The sequence below is a fragment of the Xiphias gladius genome, chromosome 14 (genome assembly GCF_016859285.1).
Source record: "Xiphias gladius isolate SHS-SW01 ecotype Sanya breed wild chromosome 14, ASM1685928v1, whole genome shotgun sequence".
Classification (NCBI taxonomy): Eukaryota; Metazoa; Chordata; class Actinopteri; order Istiophoriformes; family Xiphiidae; genus Xiphias; species Xiphias gladius.
In genome coordinates, this window is record NC_053413.1 from 9,153,077 (window position 1) to 9,174,382 (window position 21,306).

Genomic DNA, 21,306 nt, shown 5'->3' on the forward strand with positions numbered 1-21,306 from the left:
GGGCTTATGCCTCCCTCTGTGATGGATTATTAGCACAAATGCCAACATACTATAGGTTACAATAGACAATAAAAGCTATTCTACCTTACAAAGCCTGAGAGCATTATCTAACACTGGCCGTGTTTCTTCCTGCATGACTGAAAATGTTTCTAAGCAGGAAGGAAAAGTCTGTTCTCCTCTTCACAAAGCCAACCTCAAGGCATCTGTAAATCCTTTTCCCACTCTCTCCCTGCTTTTTCCAGCTTTCTCTATCTCTAGTCACGTCTGGCCGAAATCACTCAGGCTGTAAAGAGAGTCTGGGTTCCTACTGTGAGCCCACAGCAGGCCAGCACAGGGAGAAGCGTAGTTTGGTATTTACGCAAACCACAGGGAGTTCGGCTTCAAACCCGCTGCGCGGAAGGTACTGCTGTTTTCAAAAATTTTACACAGAACCAGCACATTGTGAAGTGGTAACATATTGTCACAGTGACCTGCAGCAGAAAGCTCACATCTCCCAATTATCAGCCGTCTTGCACATCCATTTTTACTTAGTAGATTTAGTAGATTTTAGTTAGTAGATTTTATGTGTGTACACAGTCATTTTTAACAGATACTTATACATGGACCCAACCAGGGATCAGCATTTAAATGACTACAGAATGAACCAGTTTGAACTTCCTCCTCTGAACAGAAATTCGAAGCATCACCATTTAAGCTCCAGTTAAAAGTAATGATAAGGTGAGTGCTTGTCCCTAGTGGGTTGTTTAAAACATTAAAAGCAGAATGGAATTAAATATCACAGTAGAATGGAAGATCATCAACCATGCCAAGTTAAACTGGGTTAACATATCCTCAGCTAGTAAAAACACTGGATGCCAGATACTGTCCTCATTACTATCCTACTGTATGTAATTACACCATATGTTAAAGTCCCTATCTGTTTTTTTTTTGTGTTTTTTTTGTTGCAAACATCAGTGTTCATTTAATTCACTGCTACGGTCATGATAGCGCAATGAAAAACAAGTGTTGTGGATCCAGTTCAGTGAAGGGGTTTATATTCATTAATATTAAACGAACTCCATCTGATTCTGATGTATTTTATAACTACTGCCCCTGTTATGCCCCTACCCTCACTCCATATTAATCTGGCACTAAATAATTAAGGACATTCAATAGACATGTACATTATTACACAAGGGTAAAACCATTAGTAAAGTACATGAGTGGCCTGGTTAAACTTGAAAGAGACTTTGTTTTCCAGTGGGGGCACTGTGTAAATGAATTTCAAGACATCTGAGCAACCTTGAGCCCGCAGACTGTCCACGCATGATGTTGTACAAGTGAGTGGGTTTTAAATGATGAATAAACCTCAGTGGGACCCAGCCTTTCACTCAGTGGGTTGTTTTGTCAAATTTATCGCGCATCTATTGAATCGGGAAAAAAAAAACAGGACGTAACATACTAAACACTAAACGGATATGTACAGTAGCTTCAGAAAGCATTCAGACCCCTTCACTTTTTGCACAGAGCTTCAGAAATCCTCTGCGGAGATGGGAGAATCTGCCGGGAGAATGGCTATCTCATCAGCACGCCATCAATCAGGCCTTTAGGATAGAATGACTACACTGGCTAATAGCATCTCAACTGTGAAGTATGCAGCATCAAGTCATGGGGGTGCTTCTCAGTGGTAGGGACAGGGAGACTGGTCAGATTTGTGGGAGAATGAATGCAGCCAAATACAGAGAGGTCCTAGAAGAAAACCTGCTCCAGAGTGCAGGGGACCTGAGACTGGGTCGACGGTTCACCTTCCAGCACGACAGTGACCTGAAACATACAGTCAGGAAAACACTGCAGTGGCTTTAGGACAAGTCTCTAACTGTCCTTGAGTGGCCAAGCCAAAACCCAAATTTAAACCCCAAAGAAGATCTGTAGAGGGACTTGAGGATGGGAGAACACAGATGCTTCCCATCTAATCTGACGTAGTTTGAGAGGATCCCAGGAAGAATGGGATAATCTGCCCGAATCCAGGTGTGCAAAGCTTGAGACTTAGCCAAGAAGACTCAAAGCTGTAAATGCTGCCTGAGGGGGTTCCACAGAGTATTGAATTAAGTGTCTGAATACTTTTGTGAATGAGAGATTTCAGTTTTTGATTTTTGATAAATTTGCAAAAAATTCTAAAAAAAAATGTTGGGCCTGCAGTTGACTTTGTCATTGTGGGTTATTAAGTATAGATCAATGGGCAAAAATGGCAGTTTTATCCATTTAAAATTAAATCTACGACACAATAAAGTGCACAACATAGGATGGGGTCTAAATACTTTTTGAAGCCACTGTGAATATGTAGGCATACATTGCATGTATCCTTTAGTGTGCACTACTGCTCTGCGCTCAAATTGAGCCACGGCTTTGTTGGTCTCTCGGTTGGTCTACCACTTTGGTCCAGAATGAGATATCTAAACGACTGTTGGATGGACTGCCATATAATTTTGTCCACACATCCATGACCATGTTAGCACGCTGACTTAAACATTTAGCTCAAAGCATTGCTGTGCCTAAGTACAGCTTCACAGACCCGCCGGCGTGGCTTCTGACTCTTATTCATGTTCTGGTGACAGCCAACCAAAGACATTTTTCCATTAGCATCAGATAAAAAAAAGAAGAATCTGACAAAAACGTAAACAATTATTCTGACTCAGTTTACTTTTGGAATAATGTTGCACAAGTAACTGATCATTTACAAGTCATGGGGCACAGCAGACATCTCATTATTGTTGTTGACATGACTTCTGACTGTGCTGTTTACTCATTACTCATAAGCTGCTCATTAACTCTAAAATGAGAAACTTGTGCTAACTTTCTGAAATTGTTGATAGACTCGCAACTTTTCTCCTCCCTAGTTTTATTTCTAAGTTTACTTTTACTGTTTATTACCAAAAACAGTCCACTCAGCTTTTAAGTTTTCTACAAACAAGGTAGCTACCTTGATTCTTTTTGTCATCAAGGCAAGCTATAATGAATACACTGATGGCAGTCTTTCATATATTGCCCCTTCCGTTTCATTTCTTGGGTAGGAGAACCTTTTCTATGACTACCGCCATGGTAGTCAGAAGCTGGCAGTGCAACCCGCTTTACTTTTCCTGGCAGCTTTGACGATGGGAGATTGTTTTCCAGCAGCAACCGGTGGCTCAGACATAGAGGCGAGAGATGACTGGTCGTTCTACTCAGATTAGCATTACAGCTGATGAGTGTGTGCTGTGTGAATGTGTTTGTGCAATGAAGGAAACGCGTGAAATGTCAGGAAATAATTTTTAGTGCAGGAGGAGGGACAGAGGATGAAAAAAGTGAAATAAAAATAAAGGCATACAGGTCGAGTGTAAGCATGCAAAAACAATCATTTATTTTTTATCTGTACACGCACGAATACCTCCAAAAATATCGGTCACTGTCTGTGCAGTCTAACGTCCTCTCAGCTTTCTCATAGGTATTCACAGATTTAAAATGAAAGGACAGTTCAGACCTGTCCGCTCTGCTCAGAGAGCTGAGGTCCGCTGCAGCCACAGCCACTGCAGCAAGGTCAATGGAACTTACACACATACAACAACATCCACGAAAGAAGAACCCAGAAAAGTAGAAACACAGACAGACACACTTCAGACAGACACAGTGAGTCACCAGGGAAATAGCTCAAAAGCTGACCTTTCCTGTGATGCCACAGACACATTTACTGAGCAAACACAGCTGCAATAGAGTAGAAACAACTCTCTTTACGGTAAAAACCAAGATTAGATAATAGAGGACAAGATGCGAGTCAAAGTGAAGGGAGTTTTTAACCTCCTCTGTTATCATTACTGACTGGGAAAGGTGAGCTAACTGAGGGCCAGTGGGGGATGGCAAAGGAGACACAGAATGAGTGCTGAGACGAGACAAAATACCCGCTGTTTAGCAATGCTGAAAACCTAGATTTATTCATTAGATTAGAAGAAATTTTGTCAGTGGAAGCACTTTTGTCCTGTAAAATGGTCCCACATGAAATCTTCATCAATGGGTGATGCACAGTATCTGCCAGTTCAGTTTCACTACTGAGGCAGGGAGACAGCTGTAAGGAGCGCAGGAAGTAATTGTTTGCCTAATACTATCCATGCAGTGTGAAATGTGAATAAAGAAAACAAACTAAAATACAACCACACAGGAATATCATATGCATACACCAGGCAGTCAACTAAACCTGACGCTGCAATGCAAACACAAAAAAAACCCACACAAACACACAAAACAGCGGCTCCTGTGCCTTGCAGTACATCCTAGCAGACACGCGTTCTCAGGAAAGATGTCGGCTGGGTAAGTGCACATTAATACCCACATCGCTGAGGGTTGAGGACAGTTCAACTTTCTTGCGGAGCCTCTCTTGAGCTGCTGCTTAATGTAATGTTGATCAGGGAAAGCTTCCTCTGGTGAGGGCTAGATTCTACTTAATACATAATTCAACATGAGGATGACTCAATTAGCAGGATGCCTCTGCAAGATTTACTTTTTCGAGTCTGGGGTGAGCTATGCACTCTGTAAATTTCTACTGATTGGGCAGGGCGCCGAGGCTAACTGAATGGGTTCCAGCTCAGTCAGTTTTAGGAGTGTAACCACTCTGCTCACACTTGGGTAAATGCAAGTGGAAGTGTAAAGTGCGTTTGAATGTTTTGGTCACTGTGAGCAGAACTAAGCAAGAGCAAGCCTGCAAAAGCATGAGTGTGAAAGACAGCTAAAAGAAGATCATGGTGATGCTTTCACAACTTACTGGTTTAGTCACGTTCGGTGACACTTGTATGAGTTTGAAGGCTAATCTAAACAAATGCATGCATGATAAATGAAAGGGAAAGAGTAACGTACTGTATATAGAATATCTGTAACTTTGTGAACTTTTTTGGTCACCAGAGAGGATAAATGAAGCCACGGCCAAGGTGCAGTGAAGGGGAGCATGACTCGATGTGACAGTCACTGAAATAAACTTTTTTTTAATTTTCCCCGGTGGGTCCACACAGCGCTGCAGGATGCCAGGTCACCAAAACCCTCCAATAAATGATTTACCTGTCAGTTCATGGGAATTCATGTCTACAACTCTTGGTTTGTTTGTAATAAACCTATACTGTTCATCAAAAAGCTTTATTCTCACTCTTGTACAACCACTGCTGCATTATTTTACACAGTTTAATTCAGTCATCCTTTCCCTCTGAACCTCAAACATACAGCTGAGTTAATGCTACTTTGAATTCAATTTTCCAGCTGCCCCTATGCCAACAGCTAGCCTGCAACAAACAGACATACCGACATGCACTCAAACCAGTTGGTAATTTCCATCTCTCCTCCCTCACCTCATGTCATGACTGTAAATGTGAAAGATCTAAAGCCTTCGGTCTACAGTGTTTTTGAATAAGGCAATTATCATAAGTGCTCAGTTCTAATTCTGTGAACTATAACTTCTTTTAAGCTTGCATTCACTTGCATTCAATTTAGTTTTGTGTCATTTACACTTTTAACACTTTTAACCACACACCAGGCTCACCATTGCGATCGCTGATATGACAAGTCTGCAAAACCTGGATTATGCTCAAGGACAACGATTCAAGTGTTCTCTCAATGTTTTTCCACTGTTTACCCTTATATTAGCCAGGCATGACAGCTACAGTATGGTGGAGTTCAGGTTAAGTTTAGGCATTTGCAAAAATAAGTATTAGTAAGGTAAAATTAATCTAATTGTTGAGCAAACCTCTGCTTAGAAAGTGAAGGTGTCACTTTTTCTTACAGGTCTATACGTACATCACAAACTACTTTCTGCGTTTTTATGACCCTTGACGTTAAACATAAATTGTGTACAAAACGAATGTCATTCCTTATGTTATTGGACTGAACCACAAACATAACATTGAAGAATTAATACTTGGTATCATAGGACTACTCTGCGGTTAGGCAACTTTAAAAAGCTTCTTACCCTCGATTTAAACATAATTTTTCAGGCTGGGAGCAGCACTTAAAAGTTGCTATATGTAAGTTTTTGCTATCGCTTCATAGCCAACGTTAGCATTAACAGCTGTTTACTTCCCAAAGAGCTTCAACTATCGTTACAAGACAAGAGGTTAGAATACGTCCTCTGGGCAGTGCTATTTCTTCATCCTCTCACGCTGACCTGAGGGCAGACTGGACACTACAGTGACTAAATATCCCAAAGTGGCATTAGGAGATGGGACAGGCCGGGGACTAGCCCTTTAGCATGCTAACTTCAGTAGAAGAAAAGACGTGATAGAAATAGAAGCAAAACAAGGCTTGACATTGGTGTTGCTTTCCACCGCTGGGGACAGCTCGGGGCGAGTAAAGGAATGAAGTTCTAGGCTGAACTCACTCTTCCTCTAGACTGATAAGTAAACACCTGTTAATGCTAACGCTGGCTATGCATCGATAGCAAAAACTTACATATAGCACCTTTAATAGACCTAACTTGTGATGCTATCCAGCACTGTGCTGGTGATGGAGTCAGCCTATTCCTGCTGGTCACGCTGAGCAGCGTTTACCTCTGGATGGATTTCAGCCTTTGCATGGGTGGGCGGAGGCCTGCTGGCCACCCTCCTGTCACCACTGAGAAGCTTAAGACTGCAGCATCAATACAGACATTAGAATGAAAAAAGGATTAGCACAGGCTAGACTGGGTCTCAGTGGACAGCGCAGTGAAAAGCCATCTTAGCTAAGAAGGCATTAGATCTAAAGTTGATGGAATCGCTACCACTTGCTGTGACATGAGTGTGTGGGGCCACTTTGTGACAGGAAGTCATTGAAGGACCACTTGTAGGCTGATCTGGAAAAAATATCTTATAGAAAAACAACTTAAAATCACTTGTATCATATGTCTTTCAAGGAGAAGAGGGTAAATATCTATCCTAGAAGACATTTCTCTAAATTATGTTTTAATTTTATGCCAAATTGATCTGGTATCCTCTCTAAATAAAAACTAAAAACTGAGTATATTCTTAACAAATAAATATGAATTGCTTAGACGCCAGGCAGTCACAATCTCAACACCCACGCACACACAAACAACTGAAAGGGAGCAGCTGCCTGAAAAAATGAACATCATTTATAGGATAATAAGGAGATGGCTTTTTTCTCTCCCTCTGTGCATGTGCCGCCACGTGCCATTTTGCACAATCTTCAAAGTCTAAACACCACACCCCTACAGCTCTGTTGCCTCAATCAATTTTCTTGACGTGAAGAGGCAAGGGAGAGAGAGAAAAGAAGGAGCCGATTCTTCACGGCACCTCGGAAGTAGGGCAAGGATAGTCCCAGCAGGGGGTGGGGGGTGGGGGCAGCCACATGGTTGAGTTGTCTGATTGGCTGTGTAGGAGGTGATGTCATTTTTGATGGTCCTGAGGGTCCTTCAGTGGAATTGCTAAAGACTCAAGGTTCAAAATTGGATGACAGAAGCATCCAAACATTATTGGAAAGTTGCAAATATCTGATATTCTCAAAAAAAAATCTCCCAAAAATTATTCCACATCAAAGGGGACCTTGCTGTTGAGTGCAGCTGGTTTAAATGAAAACTCACTTCAAATCCCTCTAATTATATAGAGTGTTCCCTACTGTTCTTCAGTGTCTTAAGCCCCTGGATGATATGTGAGCTCGGAAAGGATGAAACCCTATAAAATACAAGAAAGGAAGAATGTGATTTCTCCTTAGTCTATTGTCTTCAAGCCTCATCAAGTCAATCACTAATGCACATCTGAGCATCTGTCATTGCCACTATTTGAAATAAAATACCCTTTTGAAATACAGTCAGCGTTGAAAGATAGAAGTAAAACCAGCCGAAACAATCGTTCATTTATTTAATTTCGATTATTGTAGAATACTGATACCCGACTTGACAAACTCACCAGAAGCGCAGTCCTCCTCGTCCGCCCCGTTCTCACAGTCCTTCTCCCCATCACATCTCCATGACAACGAGACACACTTGTTGGTGGATCCCCCACAGTCAAATTTCTCCGGAGGGCACGTCTGTTTGCCTGTGGGAAGAGATAAAAGAGATAGGGAGATTACTGCAGTGGTTTTATGGTCCCATAAAGGCAGCAACAACTAAGCCACCACTGGACTCGATTTCTGTCGCCCCCACTGTGCCATTAAAACTCATCTAAAACTCCACCACTCTGGCCAATGGATTTTACTGTCTGGGCTACATCTAAAGAGACATGCAGAGAGATCATGAAATACAACAAATGCACAGTTGGCTGTAGAGCAAAAGACCCCCCCCCCCGCCAATCTGCTCTAGCTGTTAATTATACATTATATTTATATAATATACATTACTTTTAGCTAAGCTTTTTAACAATTTATCCATGAGGCTACATTGGGCAATATAGTTCAACCATTTATCCATGTTTTTTTTAGATAACGCAATAGCTTTAGCAACAGCTTTTTCACTTGCTAACTAGCTTTCATGCACCCTATATTGCAGCACGTAGTGTTCAGATTACAGCTGACTCTACGTGGATATATTTTTTCATTAAATTAACGTAGCTTTGTTGAAGCTGACAAAAAACACCATACATACACAATCATTTGTAACAGGATGACTGAGAACAACCTCCATAATGAATACCATTTATGAGGCTAGAACAGAATATCTGATGCTGTCACTATCAATGTTAGGTGTAAACTGTATTGTGGGTAATTGGACCTGACAGGGAGAAGATCTGCCTAGCCAGATTTCTATACAAAGCACATCTGTTCAAATGGAAATACATTCACTAGAATGCTGCACTTAGGCTAAAAGTTAACTCCTTTCTATCTAATGTAAATCCGATATGCAGTAGATTTCAATTATTAAATGAGCTACTGTATATATTCCGTGAGAATTAAGGAGTTAGCTTAAATTGCAGGGTGCGTTTTAGCTTTCATCCTGAGTCTGAACGTTTTTTATGTTAATGTGTGTGTTGATGTATTAATTTTAATTTACTGCAGTGTAAATTCATGTTCTGTGGTATCAGTGACAAAATCATTTATAATAACAATAACCCTGAAGTGCAGTGCAGTTATTTACGGTTATATGGAAAAGAACCTTTTCTTCCAAGTCAGAATAACAATTCTAATTTGCTTTGTAAACAATTAGAGTATACCCTGATTAAAACCCAATTTTGGGTGTTAATACCAATACGAATACCAATATATATTATCTGAGTGTTTAAAAATCACAGTTTCAATGCTCTCAAGATTTATAAACATTTGATTATGATAATCCAACCACTAGGCCACCTGGATACATTACATTACATTACATTCACTTGGCAGACACTTTGGTCCAAAGCAGCTTATGATTGGTGCATTTTAACTCAAAATTGGAAGCGCATTCCTCTCAAATAAACAGCTTAAAAAACGACACTGCTTGTCTGCGTGACACACTTTTTTTGCGTTTTGCTTGTTTCTTTTAAAGAAAACAAATGGAAGTGCTAGCCTTAAAAGGTCGGTTTTCCGCCTGCAGCATAAGAAAGGCAGCAACTCTGCTGTCCTGATTTCATTGGAGAGTTATTTCCACCACTGTGGACAGAGAAAAGAAGAGAAGAGCAGTCATTGTTGACTGAGATGAGCAATCACAAGGACTGACTGGACAATCACTCGTGTAAAGGCGAAGGAGCACAGTGGCTGGGCTGGAGAGTGTGGTTTGACCCTGCCTTGGGGGTATGAAGGATCAATTCCTGTCATTCGCCGTTGCTAGCTGCAACAGGGAGCCAGTGTAGTGAAAGAAGAAGAGGAGTGGTGTGACACCGCTACCCCTGGCATATCTGTACTGGATTTTCATGTTACTCATCGTCCAACATATATGCCTGTGATAAGCTAATTCTGACCAATGTATCAGCTTGGCAGATAAGTGAGGAGACCATCGATAGGTAACCATCAATAGACGCCAGCTGTTTATGAAGGTACGTTTCTGAGCCCTTCATTGCTGCCTGGGTATGTTACTGACCCTGCAGCATGGTGGGGTGACAGAAGAGATGTGGGGAGAGGAGGCTGGAGAGGCAGCTGGTGCCTGTGGAGACCAAGCACTGAGAATGGCTGATGCAGCCAGGCCCTGACTGCACAGAAAAAAAAAACAAATGTTGGCCACTGCAGTGTTTGGAGGCTGTTTCTAAAGCAAGGAACAGCTTGGACTCAGGGAAGGTTATATTTGTCACACAATGTCCTCCTGTTACACTGGTGAAGTGAGTAAAAAAGCAAGGTAGTAAGAGATAAGTGGAGTGATCACACAGTTAACCTTTTTTCCCCTCATGGCTTAGATACATAAACGAGTCATAAAAATGATATTTAATTTCTTCTCTTTCTGTTTCACGTGTAAGGAAGTTTAGAAAGTGTATTACAAAGGCAAAAAACTATCAATTCAACATGTGTTGCAGTCTTTGATGTTACCTGCGCTGTGCTAAATTCTCTATACACACAACAGACCAATATGCCCTTTGATGCTTTTTTCCAGTGAAAAATGAGTCACTTCTTTCTAGACACGACTGTCAAGTGAGCAAACAAGCTTAATAAAGGGACTAACCCAGGAAACTAAAGAGGGGGAGGAATGATGAGCTACAATGAATGATTAAAACAAAGCAATGTCTGAAAACCAAACGACATATTGGCTGGGCAGAGAGGAAATACCGGACACATTTCTTAGAAATATCTGAGATGAAAGAGGCGAGGAAGTGGAATCTCCGACAGTGGAAATAACATGCTGTCAGAATGAATTCAAAAAAATGTAGGTCCAAAGAGGACCTGACAGGCAACAAGAAACAGACAGACAAAATGAAAGAAGGTGGTGACAGAGAGCAGAGCAGGAAAAGAAAAAAGAAATAAAAGGAATCCATAAGAAAGGAGACACGCCAAGAGTGATACTGTATAAAGGTGAAGGGATGATGTGACAAACTGCTGCGTGACCTTTCAGATTCTTATCCTATAGCAAAATAAAAGCCATCCATATCGATAGAAAAAAAATAAATGAAGGAAGAAAAGGCAGGTGGAGCGCAGACTCTAGCAGAATCGGCGAGCTGTCCTGGTCTTTTAACTGATGACTCTTTAATGAAGCGTGAACGCCGTCCCCCCAAATCCAAACACAGAAACCAAACTTCACTACGACAAAGTAGTGGTACCTCACTGCCTCTAATGACAGCTATTGATTGGTGAAACCTCAGATTTTTATAGAGACATAGGTAATTGGGTTTCTGCTAGAAAATGAGGCAACTTGAGATAAAAACCAATTACTCACAGACCAACTGACTGCCTGGTTGTTATTTACCATTAGAGTGAAAAATGAGGATTCATCTCCACTGTGGCGTTTTGGCAGGAGATCTATTTACAATTCATCACCTTTTACAAGACCCAAGGAAGTCTTCATCTCCTCAGTGCGATGGTGTAATAGCTCTATTTTTATTGTATCATCACAGTTGACCCTGCTATTGCCGACAGCCTTTCACCCCAAATCGGGCTTTCAGTGAAGGAGTGGAGAGGCTCTTCAATTTGTCAATTGTCACCAGGCATGTGATATAAAAAAAAGGAAAACCTAATAAGCACTGCGGAGTTGAAAAATGTGTTAAACTGATGTGATATAAAGAACTGCAGCTTAACAATAAATGTAACACTACGCTACAGCATTACATGTAAGTAATAATTTGACAGTGGTGATTCATCCTACAGCCAGTTCCTGACAGCTCTTAGATGTGAATCAGTGCACTCAGAATATTGTGACAGCCTGACTTCTCTATGTAGCTGGTTCCACTTAGAAACAGTCAACTGTTAAACACTTAAGGACAAATATCCTGAAGTCTCAAAACCCTATTTCCAAGCAACCCCCTTGACCCTCGTTGATAAATTGTTGTTGTGTCACGACAGAAGTTTCTTCAGAACCAGGTTCTTTTGCAAGTTGCAAAGTGGGGGAACTCAGGACCTCAGCTGATGACAATTTCATCGGCTGCAGAGCCCGACGACGTTGATATTTTGAGGTCAGTACTGTTATTCTTATACTGTTACACTTTATAGAACAGATTCCATAAGAGCTAAACAGGTGCACTTCACCTGCACTAAACTTCAGTTGGTTTCTCTGCCTCAACACAGGAACTGCAATGGGACTTTTTTCCCAATACAAAGTCCAAAAGTTACTGAAATGTAATGAAAGTTAATGAAAGTTAGGCTTCACTTCAGCAGAGTTATCAGTTCAACATAAAGGCTTCGATGTCTGTGTACCGTGGGCATGTTCTCAACCAACTGCCCCTGTTTATGTCAGCGTAAGGGTTCTGATAGTGAAGGAGATAAATTGGCTTCTCTGCCTCAGATTTAAAGAGGCGCAAAACACTCCGATAACGTGAGTCATACTCAGATTCACTGCTTCATTAAACCATGTTAGAGTGGTCATGTCCTCCTCTCTGAATTATAGATCGGGTGCAGTGGAGAACACACTAGCTGGCTGCAAACTACAAGATAGGAAATTGTTATTTGGAGCAAAGTGCATTAGCAGGTAATGTACTGTGGCACGCACTTCTGGTTATCATCAAGTGCTGTAGCTGAGCCTACTCAGTATGATGGGATATACATTAGCTGAATAAAGCCAGACTAATATACTGGCAGTTTAAAATATTTTTTTATGTGTTTTGGTTTCAAATCCCAGCAGACACTAGGCGATGAGTACAGCCTGTCACGGGGCTAACACATATAGACAACCATTCAAACTAAACTGCCAAGGGGGGAGTTTAAACTCAGGACTTTCTTGCTGTTAGGCGACAGCGTTAAGCAAAGAACCACCACGACACCCCTCTTTTTAATTCATAGCAATTATTTATGATTTCATTTTTTATCAAAATTACCGTTCAGGCTTTACTGTCCTCAATCAACATTAGTCAATTGTCAGTTAACAGAAAACAAGATTTTGAAGATTAAAAAGTAAAGAAAACATTTTAAAAAAGTAAAAGAATCCTCATGCCTTTCATCACTTTTCTGAATCTGATTTGCAACTAATGGAGTGATAACACTGCTGAGGTACAGCCTAACTTTCATGCCGAAAAACGTCGGCATCCGGATTTTGTATTGGGAAAACAGTCCCATTGTAGTTCCTGTGTTGAGGCAGAGAAACCAACTGAAGTTTAGTGCAGGTGAAGTGCACCTGTTTAGCTCTTATGGAATCTGTTCTATAAAGTGTAACAGTATAAGAATAACAGTATTGACCTCAAAATATCAACGTCGTCGGGCTCTGCAGCCGATGAAATTGTCATCAGCCGAAGTCCTGAGTTTCCCCACTTTGGAACTTGCAAAAGAACCTGGTTCTGAAGCAAAATCTACTTTTGTAGTGACACATCAACAGTATACTGTGCAACAAAGTATCAAAGAGGAGACAGAGACAGTCAACAGTCTTACATCACTTTAATGGCAAGACTATGCATAAGAGCCACATAGCAAATGTACGATACGTTTCTGCAGTGCTCTCAGAGTGTGTTTGTTTACTCTAGGCAGTCTCCACAAAACAGCGGTCTCTGTAAACAGCGTAAAGGAAATTTACCTTTTAAAAATTTCCTTCCATACTATTTAACAATCCACAACTCGACATGGAACCAAATCCAAAGGATTAAACGCACACAGAGCAGTAGCAATGTAGCAAACAGTGTATGTGCAACACAAACATCTTTACAAAGAAAATCTTCCCCCATTATAGAGTCAATAAAAAATGAAGCTTTATTATTTACTCCACCAGAAATAGCTCAGAGTTTGAGTCTCTATATCTACAAGGAGGTTTTCCAGAAGGAACTTTTCATAGAACCCCTTTCAGGGATATATCTATAATCCACTGCAAATTACATTCCACCTAAAAGACCAAATTGAAGGCACAATATGGTAGGTTTAAAAAGAATAGTTCCATCTGTTTGAATATTCCATACACCAGTTCAGGGTTATGTCCTGATATAATGAAGATTTCTCAAGGAAGAAGAAACACTGTGAAGTTTCCTCACGCCTGTCAACTCCTAGAAATGAATTTAAAAGCACAGAGCACAAACTGACATGCAGAACTGAGCTGAACTCAGCAATTTTGTCAGAAAGCGTCAAGTAGCTAACATTCACCCTCCTCTTGGTAATCCTTAAAAGTGACTCGGGCAACTAAGAGCACATAAAATGTCACTGCTTTGCCTGGGGAGCAGAGAAGCAGCTGCACAGCTGGCTGCAGTGGCCCAGTTCCTCCCTTATTACACATTAATCGAATACAAAAACTATGAGCTCTGGCACATCGCGTTTTTCCAAAGAGTCATTCATTTTTCAGCGCTCACAAGTAACTCACTCTCCGTGTGGCCCAAATTTGAATTCTTAACACAGCGGTGTAACGCTACTCCAGCGTGTAATTGAGAATCCACTCAGTGAGCCAGAATCATCGTGGCACAGATGTCTGCAGCACTGGGTCCAAAATGCCTTAGCTGAGTGTGTGTGCAAATGTGAGTGTGTACCGTGTAATGTTTGTGCACATGTGAAACTGGAATAGACAGAAAGTACAGGAGAGTTGGAGGGCAAATTGAATGAAATACAAGATGAGGGTCGCTGCATGTGAGAGACAGCAGCATGGCTTATCAGGCTTTAGCATAACCAGAGCATGATGCATTAGGGTGTACGCAGCGTTATATGTAATTAGCCCGTGTAAAACAGTCGTGCAGTCACCAGTTGCTATTTACATAATGGCAATCTCATCTCATCGCAAGCAATCACGTTAGAGATTGAACGCAGCCTGTGTGAAATTCCACCCTTCACTTCGTTGTTAAGGCAGGAAAACAAGCTCCACTTCAGCAAAGTTTAATTGATAAAAGTGAAGCTTGGTAGCTTTTGATTTCAAAGTGAAGTGTTGCATGGGATTGGGCTGTTAAGCAACATGCTACTGCTGGTGGCATTTCAGAGCGGATATGCTCAGTTTTCATGTTTTCATGTTTTTTGCGTCTTCTTCGGTCGGATCAGAAAGACGCAGCACATCAAGAGGTTTTCGCTGACAGATGTGAAGTTCTCATTATAGCTTTGTAATCTTTCCAAATGGCTGCCGCAGACAGGTAATTCAGTGAAATGGGGTTAAGGAGACATATGATAAGAGAGCCATTCAGTAGTAGGTTGGCTGCTGTGGCTTATGATACTGCATGCATGCTGTATTCATACAATGTCCATCCTTGAGTCCTTCTTTCCTCCTCTTTTTCCTTCAGTGTGATTACGGCACATTCGGATCCAGTCAAACAGAAAGACAGCTGTGATGAAGTGGATCTCATTAGCAATCCCTCTGTTCGGGATACAGCCCTGCTCTATCACTTGTCATCTGAACACATAAGCAAGAGGGACGCATGCTGCAGGGTAAGGGCTACCTGTATTGTAGTTGGACTTTTAGGAGAAAGGAGGAAGAGGACATAAATGTTTCTGCTCTGCCTACAGCACAGCAAATAAATGACCCATCCACACATGAAAAGGTCATTGATTATAACAAAACCACCATATTTCTGTCAAACTGCATCAAAGTGAACTGTTTGCAGAGCAAAAATAAAAACCACATCATTTTCCAGTGTTGGTGTTCAGAAAATTTTTACATTACAACATCATGTGAATCCATAAGGGATTTCCATATAAATGGCTTTCTTCTCAGCCCAGATCTCTTTCTCTTTATTCTGCAGCCAAGAGATGAATCCTTCCTTCATTTATCTTTAATTGGATTTCCAATAAAAAAAACTTGTTATCCTTCAGAGATCCATCCGTGTCTCCTTCCTTGCACTCAACTTTCTGGGGGTGACATTAGAAGCTTTGCTTGGCTGCTACATTATTCATCGAACCGACCCACACGTCCACAGCCAGTAAAATGTAACAAAACTAGAATGAATATCCTCTGAAAGATTCATTTCGCTTTGTCTAGATTCATTTCCCACTCGGTCGGATGCATTTTAATTCCATCCCACAGTAACTTTAAGAAAGAGTTCAAAGATCAAAGCAGGATATTGCGATTGGAACAAAAATATTATTCTCAAACAGGCTAGACAATATCAGTCAACAACATCACCATCAACCTGCTTTATTACAGCTACAAATTCTGACAGCACATCATGAAATCATTCTTGTGAACTCCTCTTCTACGTCCTTCTTCTGCAAGTCATAAATGGTTCATTATTCACCAGATTTGGGTTGTTTTTATTTGGTAAAATATTGTCTGGTCTGGTGGTATGCCTGATCATCCTGTAGCTGTGATATCAGTAGTTACATTTTCCTCCTCTTTTTGGGGGGATTTCTCCTTGTTATGCCATTAGGTCCTTTTTAAAATATTTTCAAGTATATTTAAGTGTTTTCTATGTATCATTTTTGTGATGTCTGCTTTTTGTTTTTTTGACAATAGTACCTTTCTTAATTTGTGCTCTTCTCTTTACTTCTCTTTTACTTTTTTGTGGAATTGTGAAATATCATCAGTCATGGCCAAAGTACGGTCCCAAATCAAAGGCCACGTTTAGCCAAGTACGGACCAAACACCCATTTATAATGCTTGTGTGAAGGTATCCAAACGTTCATTTTGCATCAAACAGCAGTGATGCGTGGAGGGCAGACAGCTGAACACACGACTGTTTAAGCCTTTAAAAACTTTTTTCAAATCATTAGCATTTCTCAATAACATTAAATATTCATAAACGTCAACAGAAGTGAAAAAATAACTTATTTACATACCATTAATTTATAATTTAGCACTTAAAAACTAAACAAATGTGCTTCATCAGGACTATGTGGGTGTGGTTCGTTCAGATTTGATTGAAAGTGGTGAGACAACCCACCAAGTGTCATCAGATTTGTTTCAAATGTTGCTGTGGTGCATGAAAGTATATGAACTTTTATCACCTTTTTCTAACTTTGCCCCACCCACCGGAAACCAGCTGGAAGAGAACAGAAGGGAAAAAATAGAAAAGCAGAAATTCCTTGTGTGAAATAACCCAAACTGTTTTGGTTGAAATTTTGGTAGAAAAGCTGTTCGCTCATGTAGGATCATCACTCATAGTAAGAAGCTGAAAAAAAAAAAAAAAAGTTCCCAGGCCTTTAAAACAACTGTTCATCAGTCACCAAAGTTTGGTTCCTTATTAGTGCAGATCTTCCCACAATTTAAAGCTAAAAAGGCAGTGTGGTGTATTGTGTTATTAACGTTTGTCCAAAGAAGACCTGGTAGGGTTGAAACAGATTTCAATAGCTATTATTTCAGTGTGTGGATACTCCCAGCTTTCCCTAAGACATCATTATATATCAGTGCAGCACTTTAAGATCCACCTGATTTCTGGAAGCCCAAGAGAGAAGTGAGCAGCCAGGGGAGAAAGACACATCAGCATTTAGGAAATAAAGAAAACAATTAGTAACTGGTGCAAGCCTCCCACTCATGAGTCCCTGCTTGGTTGTGGCGATGTCAGTTCGCCTAACCCCCATCAGGGCCTGTGTGTGGGTGCACTACACTGGCACCAGCTAAAAGTGAGCCAGCCAGAGATCCTCAGCTCTAACAGCTTGGCAGGCAAGTAATCGAGGCCTTTCTTGCACTCACCATCAGACAGCATTGAGTATTGAAGTGTGTGGGCGAGTAGAAGCAGACGAGGCGGCTGAACGACCACCGGAGCTGAGATAACAAGGGAAATTAGCAACCTAAATACAGCTTCTAAGAAAGTCAAATGAAATCTTGTCTAAAATGACATGTAGGTGTGAGTCCCCATCCAGACGCAACACGTTAAATGCCAACATAATTAGCCAGCCACAGCTTCTCCTTTTTTTCTTAGTGTAAAGAGTCTGATTGACAGTAGATCCCAATATGCCTCTCAGATGCTCCAGTTAAGATCAAAAATAACATAATCTGGAAAAACCTTATTGGGAAATTTCATTCAACCTGATTCGTTTTTTGTAGTTCCTGGTTTTTCCTGATTTCTACTAATTATAACATTTTATTCAGCAGGTTAAGTGCTGAGATCTGGTAATGCAGTTACATCACTAACGAGTCCTAAACCTAAGTCCCGTGGGGCGAGCAGCACAAGCAGTCAGACATACAGCTTTTAGTGAGACTTACTTGGAAGAAAAGGTCAAATTTATATTCAAGCATCTACCAGACTTTATACAACATCTTCCTAGTTCAACTTCGACCTACTGTACTTACCATAGATTCGAAATTTCCCTGTGCAAAATGGGAAAATAACTAACAGTATGGGTGCACTCACTTTCAGTTTTACCTTCAAATAAATTGGTTAAATTTTTTTTTCTTTTGCTTGTGACCCCTTAATGTGATGCATCACCTACTAGGAACCCCTTGTTTCAGTGGCATGTCAATAAATACATAGTGATTTTTCCTTACTAATATGTTCATTTAATTACTTTTTGGAGCCTGAAGAGATAAAACTATGCAGTATTTCGCAAGACAAAATCAAAATATTAGAGGAAAGTCTGAAAAATATTCATGATTATATGTAGGAGAATCCTACCAGTGTTCTTTACTCTTTATTTGGATCCCCATTAGCTTCCACAAAGTGGGCTCTACATATGAGACTTCAAATGATTATCAAATATAAATAAGTAATCCTCTCAGGGCCCCTTAGATTCATCTTGCGACGCGTTATGGCACTCATTCCCCCTTAGATTGAAAACCACTGATTAAGATAAACTGACTAAACTGTTGTCTTGTTTACAGCATTTTGCATTTCTTGCCCCGTCGGACTTTGTTATACGGTCTCAAGTTGTACTGAGAAAAAAAAGAATTAAATAAATTAAATGATTGTCTGAAGATGTCCTTGATGTGAGCAGCTGAATGGTTTCACTTACTGCAGGTCTCCTCTGCCTCATCAGACCCATCGGGACACTCTGGTTCCCCGTCGCAGCGCCAGCGTCCTGGGACACACTGGCCATTTAAACAGGCGAACTCTGCAGGGGCACAGGTTTTCCTGGCTGCTCCGATAGAGAGAGAAAAGCACAGACGGAGAATAACAGAGTGAGAACAGGAAGTTGAAGACAGGGTGAGAGCATGGTCAGTCTGCAGTTGGGCTTAAGCTCTGTCATGAAAGACACATTATCTGAATCCCAGCAATCACCCCTCTCATCAGAAGAGATCAGGCTCATCATCTCTTACATTATCCCTACACAGCCCTCTCCAGAGCTGTTTCTCCTGATAATCCTCACTAATTATCTCCACTTTCCATATTTTCTTGACTTTTATTCATTGTGCTGTCTGCCCTACCCCCTGTCTGCCTCCCCACCCTCCATCTGCTGGTCTCCAAAAACAGTCTAATCTCTCCTTCAGGTTTTCCACCACAGAGCAGCGAAATGGATTCTGATTGCCGAACTCCGCAAGCTCAGGGAGGTTAAACCTTTTACTTCGCAAACCTGTTTACCACAGAAAGCTACAAGCCAGCAAGGCTGCGGGCTGATAAACACGCCAAGTGTGTTGGAGATTGGGAATGAAAAACATGTGAAAGAAGGCTTGTTTAAGCAACAAGAAGAAACCTGAGGAGTGATCAAAACTTTCACATAAAAGCCCAGAGCTTATCACAGTTGCTACCAAAATCTCCCCAACCTACTGTCACGCAGAGTCACGTAACGCACGTACTCCAGACACACATAAAAAAACACACTGTCCACCTGTAGCATCTACGCTGCAAGCTCAACCAGAGTGTCAGAAGCAGGCAGATGTCAGAGCCATTCAATTTCCTTAGCCTGTTACTCTGGGTGGACCTCCAGCATGGTCTAATAAATTACTGTCTGAAAGGCCCTCGGCTGAGCCCTCCGGTGTTGTTACACAGCCACAACTGCTCCTAAGCTGGCCCCATCTTGACTCTCATGCTTCAAATTAGATATAGCATTTAGAGATGTGCAGGGAGCTTAAGCTTAGCTGAGGGGTTATAGGGAAAGAGAGCAAGCAGTGATTTTTCAAGTCTTTCTTTGCTGCTCTCAGCTCACACCACTGCCACTCAGCTCTCACTACTAACTCCAACTCCAGCTCTTTCTTGACCTTCGTTTCGAAGGAAATAAAGATAAGTGGTGTCCTCAGTTGGCTAAGACACATATAGTCTTTCCTTATGTCCTACTTTAAATCCCACAGATGTAGGTTTGGTTTCTTTGGTGAGTTCTTCAACCAGGAAAAAATACTTAAAATCCCTTTTGGTCTCACTGACACAGACCAGCAGGCTGTTTCATCAGCTACGTGTAAGTTCAAGCACAGCATTAGTTTGAGTGTAGCTGAAGTGTTACACTTCAACTCAGAAAAAATGGGTTGCACTATATAAGTTACAACATAGTCTTAAGACTGAGCATGTGTAAGGCATTCCTTACTAACCGTTGTCATGGTGAAATGGTTAAAAATATGGTAGGGACTAATGATAAAAGACTCAGATCAAATTTTCTTCAATATTTACATCGGGAGGACATTTCCTGTGACAGACTACTTCCCTTTACGTTTGGTGACACTGACATGTACACTTGGTATTGTGTTGTGCAGCCGCCATTTCTTGGAATGAACAAGAGCACAAATGTGATTTTATGCTGCGTTCAGTAGAGATGGGGATTTCTACTGGCACCACTTGGTTGCATGTAAGAGAGACTTGTACATGTAAAGGTGCCGACTTCAGCCAAAATGTCTTCGCCAAGATGAAAGTTTTCAAGACACTTTTGTTAATGCATTTATTTTAAACATGTCACTTTGACCTCTGAGAAATTATAATGGAAATGCTTCAGTATTTTCTGACTGTTTTTGTTTACGATTTTTCCCTTTTTATTTGGTGGAGACTGTGCAGACACAGGATGAGAGAGGGTGGAGGACTTACAACAAAGTTACCCACCCAAAGTCAAACCGGTTTTGGTTATATGGTCACTGGATTTTAAATTTAAGTCAATTGATCAAGAAAATAATCAGGAGATTACTTGTAAATAAGCACTATTTATGAGCATATTTATGTGTGATCCAGCTATTGTCACCTTGGAAAAGGCATCCAAGTCCAACAGATAAATGATTGCTGAATTATTAAGGAGGTAACAGTTGTAAAGTATGTTATAGTGTGTGGTTTAGACATTACAGTATATTACTTTGTTTTTTAATGAAAAAGTCAACAGTAAAACTCTCAGTTTCCATGTTAGTCATTAGTGGCTTTCTGCCCCAAAAATCCTTAGTGCTGCACTTGATGAAACATCACATTTTTAGTTAAGTTGTAGCGAATTAAGTCAAGATGGTGCAACTGAAAATTAAGTTAAATTTGCATTTGGCTGGTGCAACAATAATGTTTAATTTGACTCTCTACAAAATCAATTCTTCTATCGACTGAACTCTCCTTT

The 21,306-nt window shown here is 40.8% G+C and overlaps 1 protein-coding gene across 2 annotated transcripts in view; it reads right to left on the bottom strand.

Moving 5' to 3' along the window:
• Positions 1-21,306, bottom strand: part of LOC120799222 (low-density lipoprotein receptor-related protein 8-like) — a 76,429-nt gene that overhangs the window by 29,482 nt on the left and 25,641 nt on the right. For both annotated transcript variants that reach the window (XM_040144209.1, XM_040144208.1), the window contains exons 3-4: positions 18,808-18,930; positions 7,890-8,018 (exon numbers count right to left, since the gene is read on the bottom strand). In XM_040144209.1, the coding sequence (XP_040000143.1) occupies positions 7,890-8,018; positions 18,808-18,930 (252 nt within the window). The remainder of the gene's footprint in view (positions 1-7,889; positions 8,019-18,807; positions 18,931-21,306) is intronic.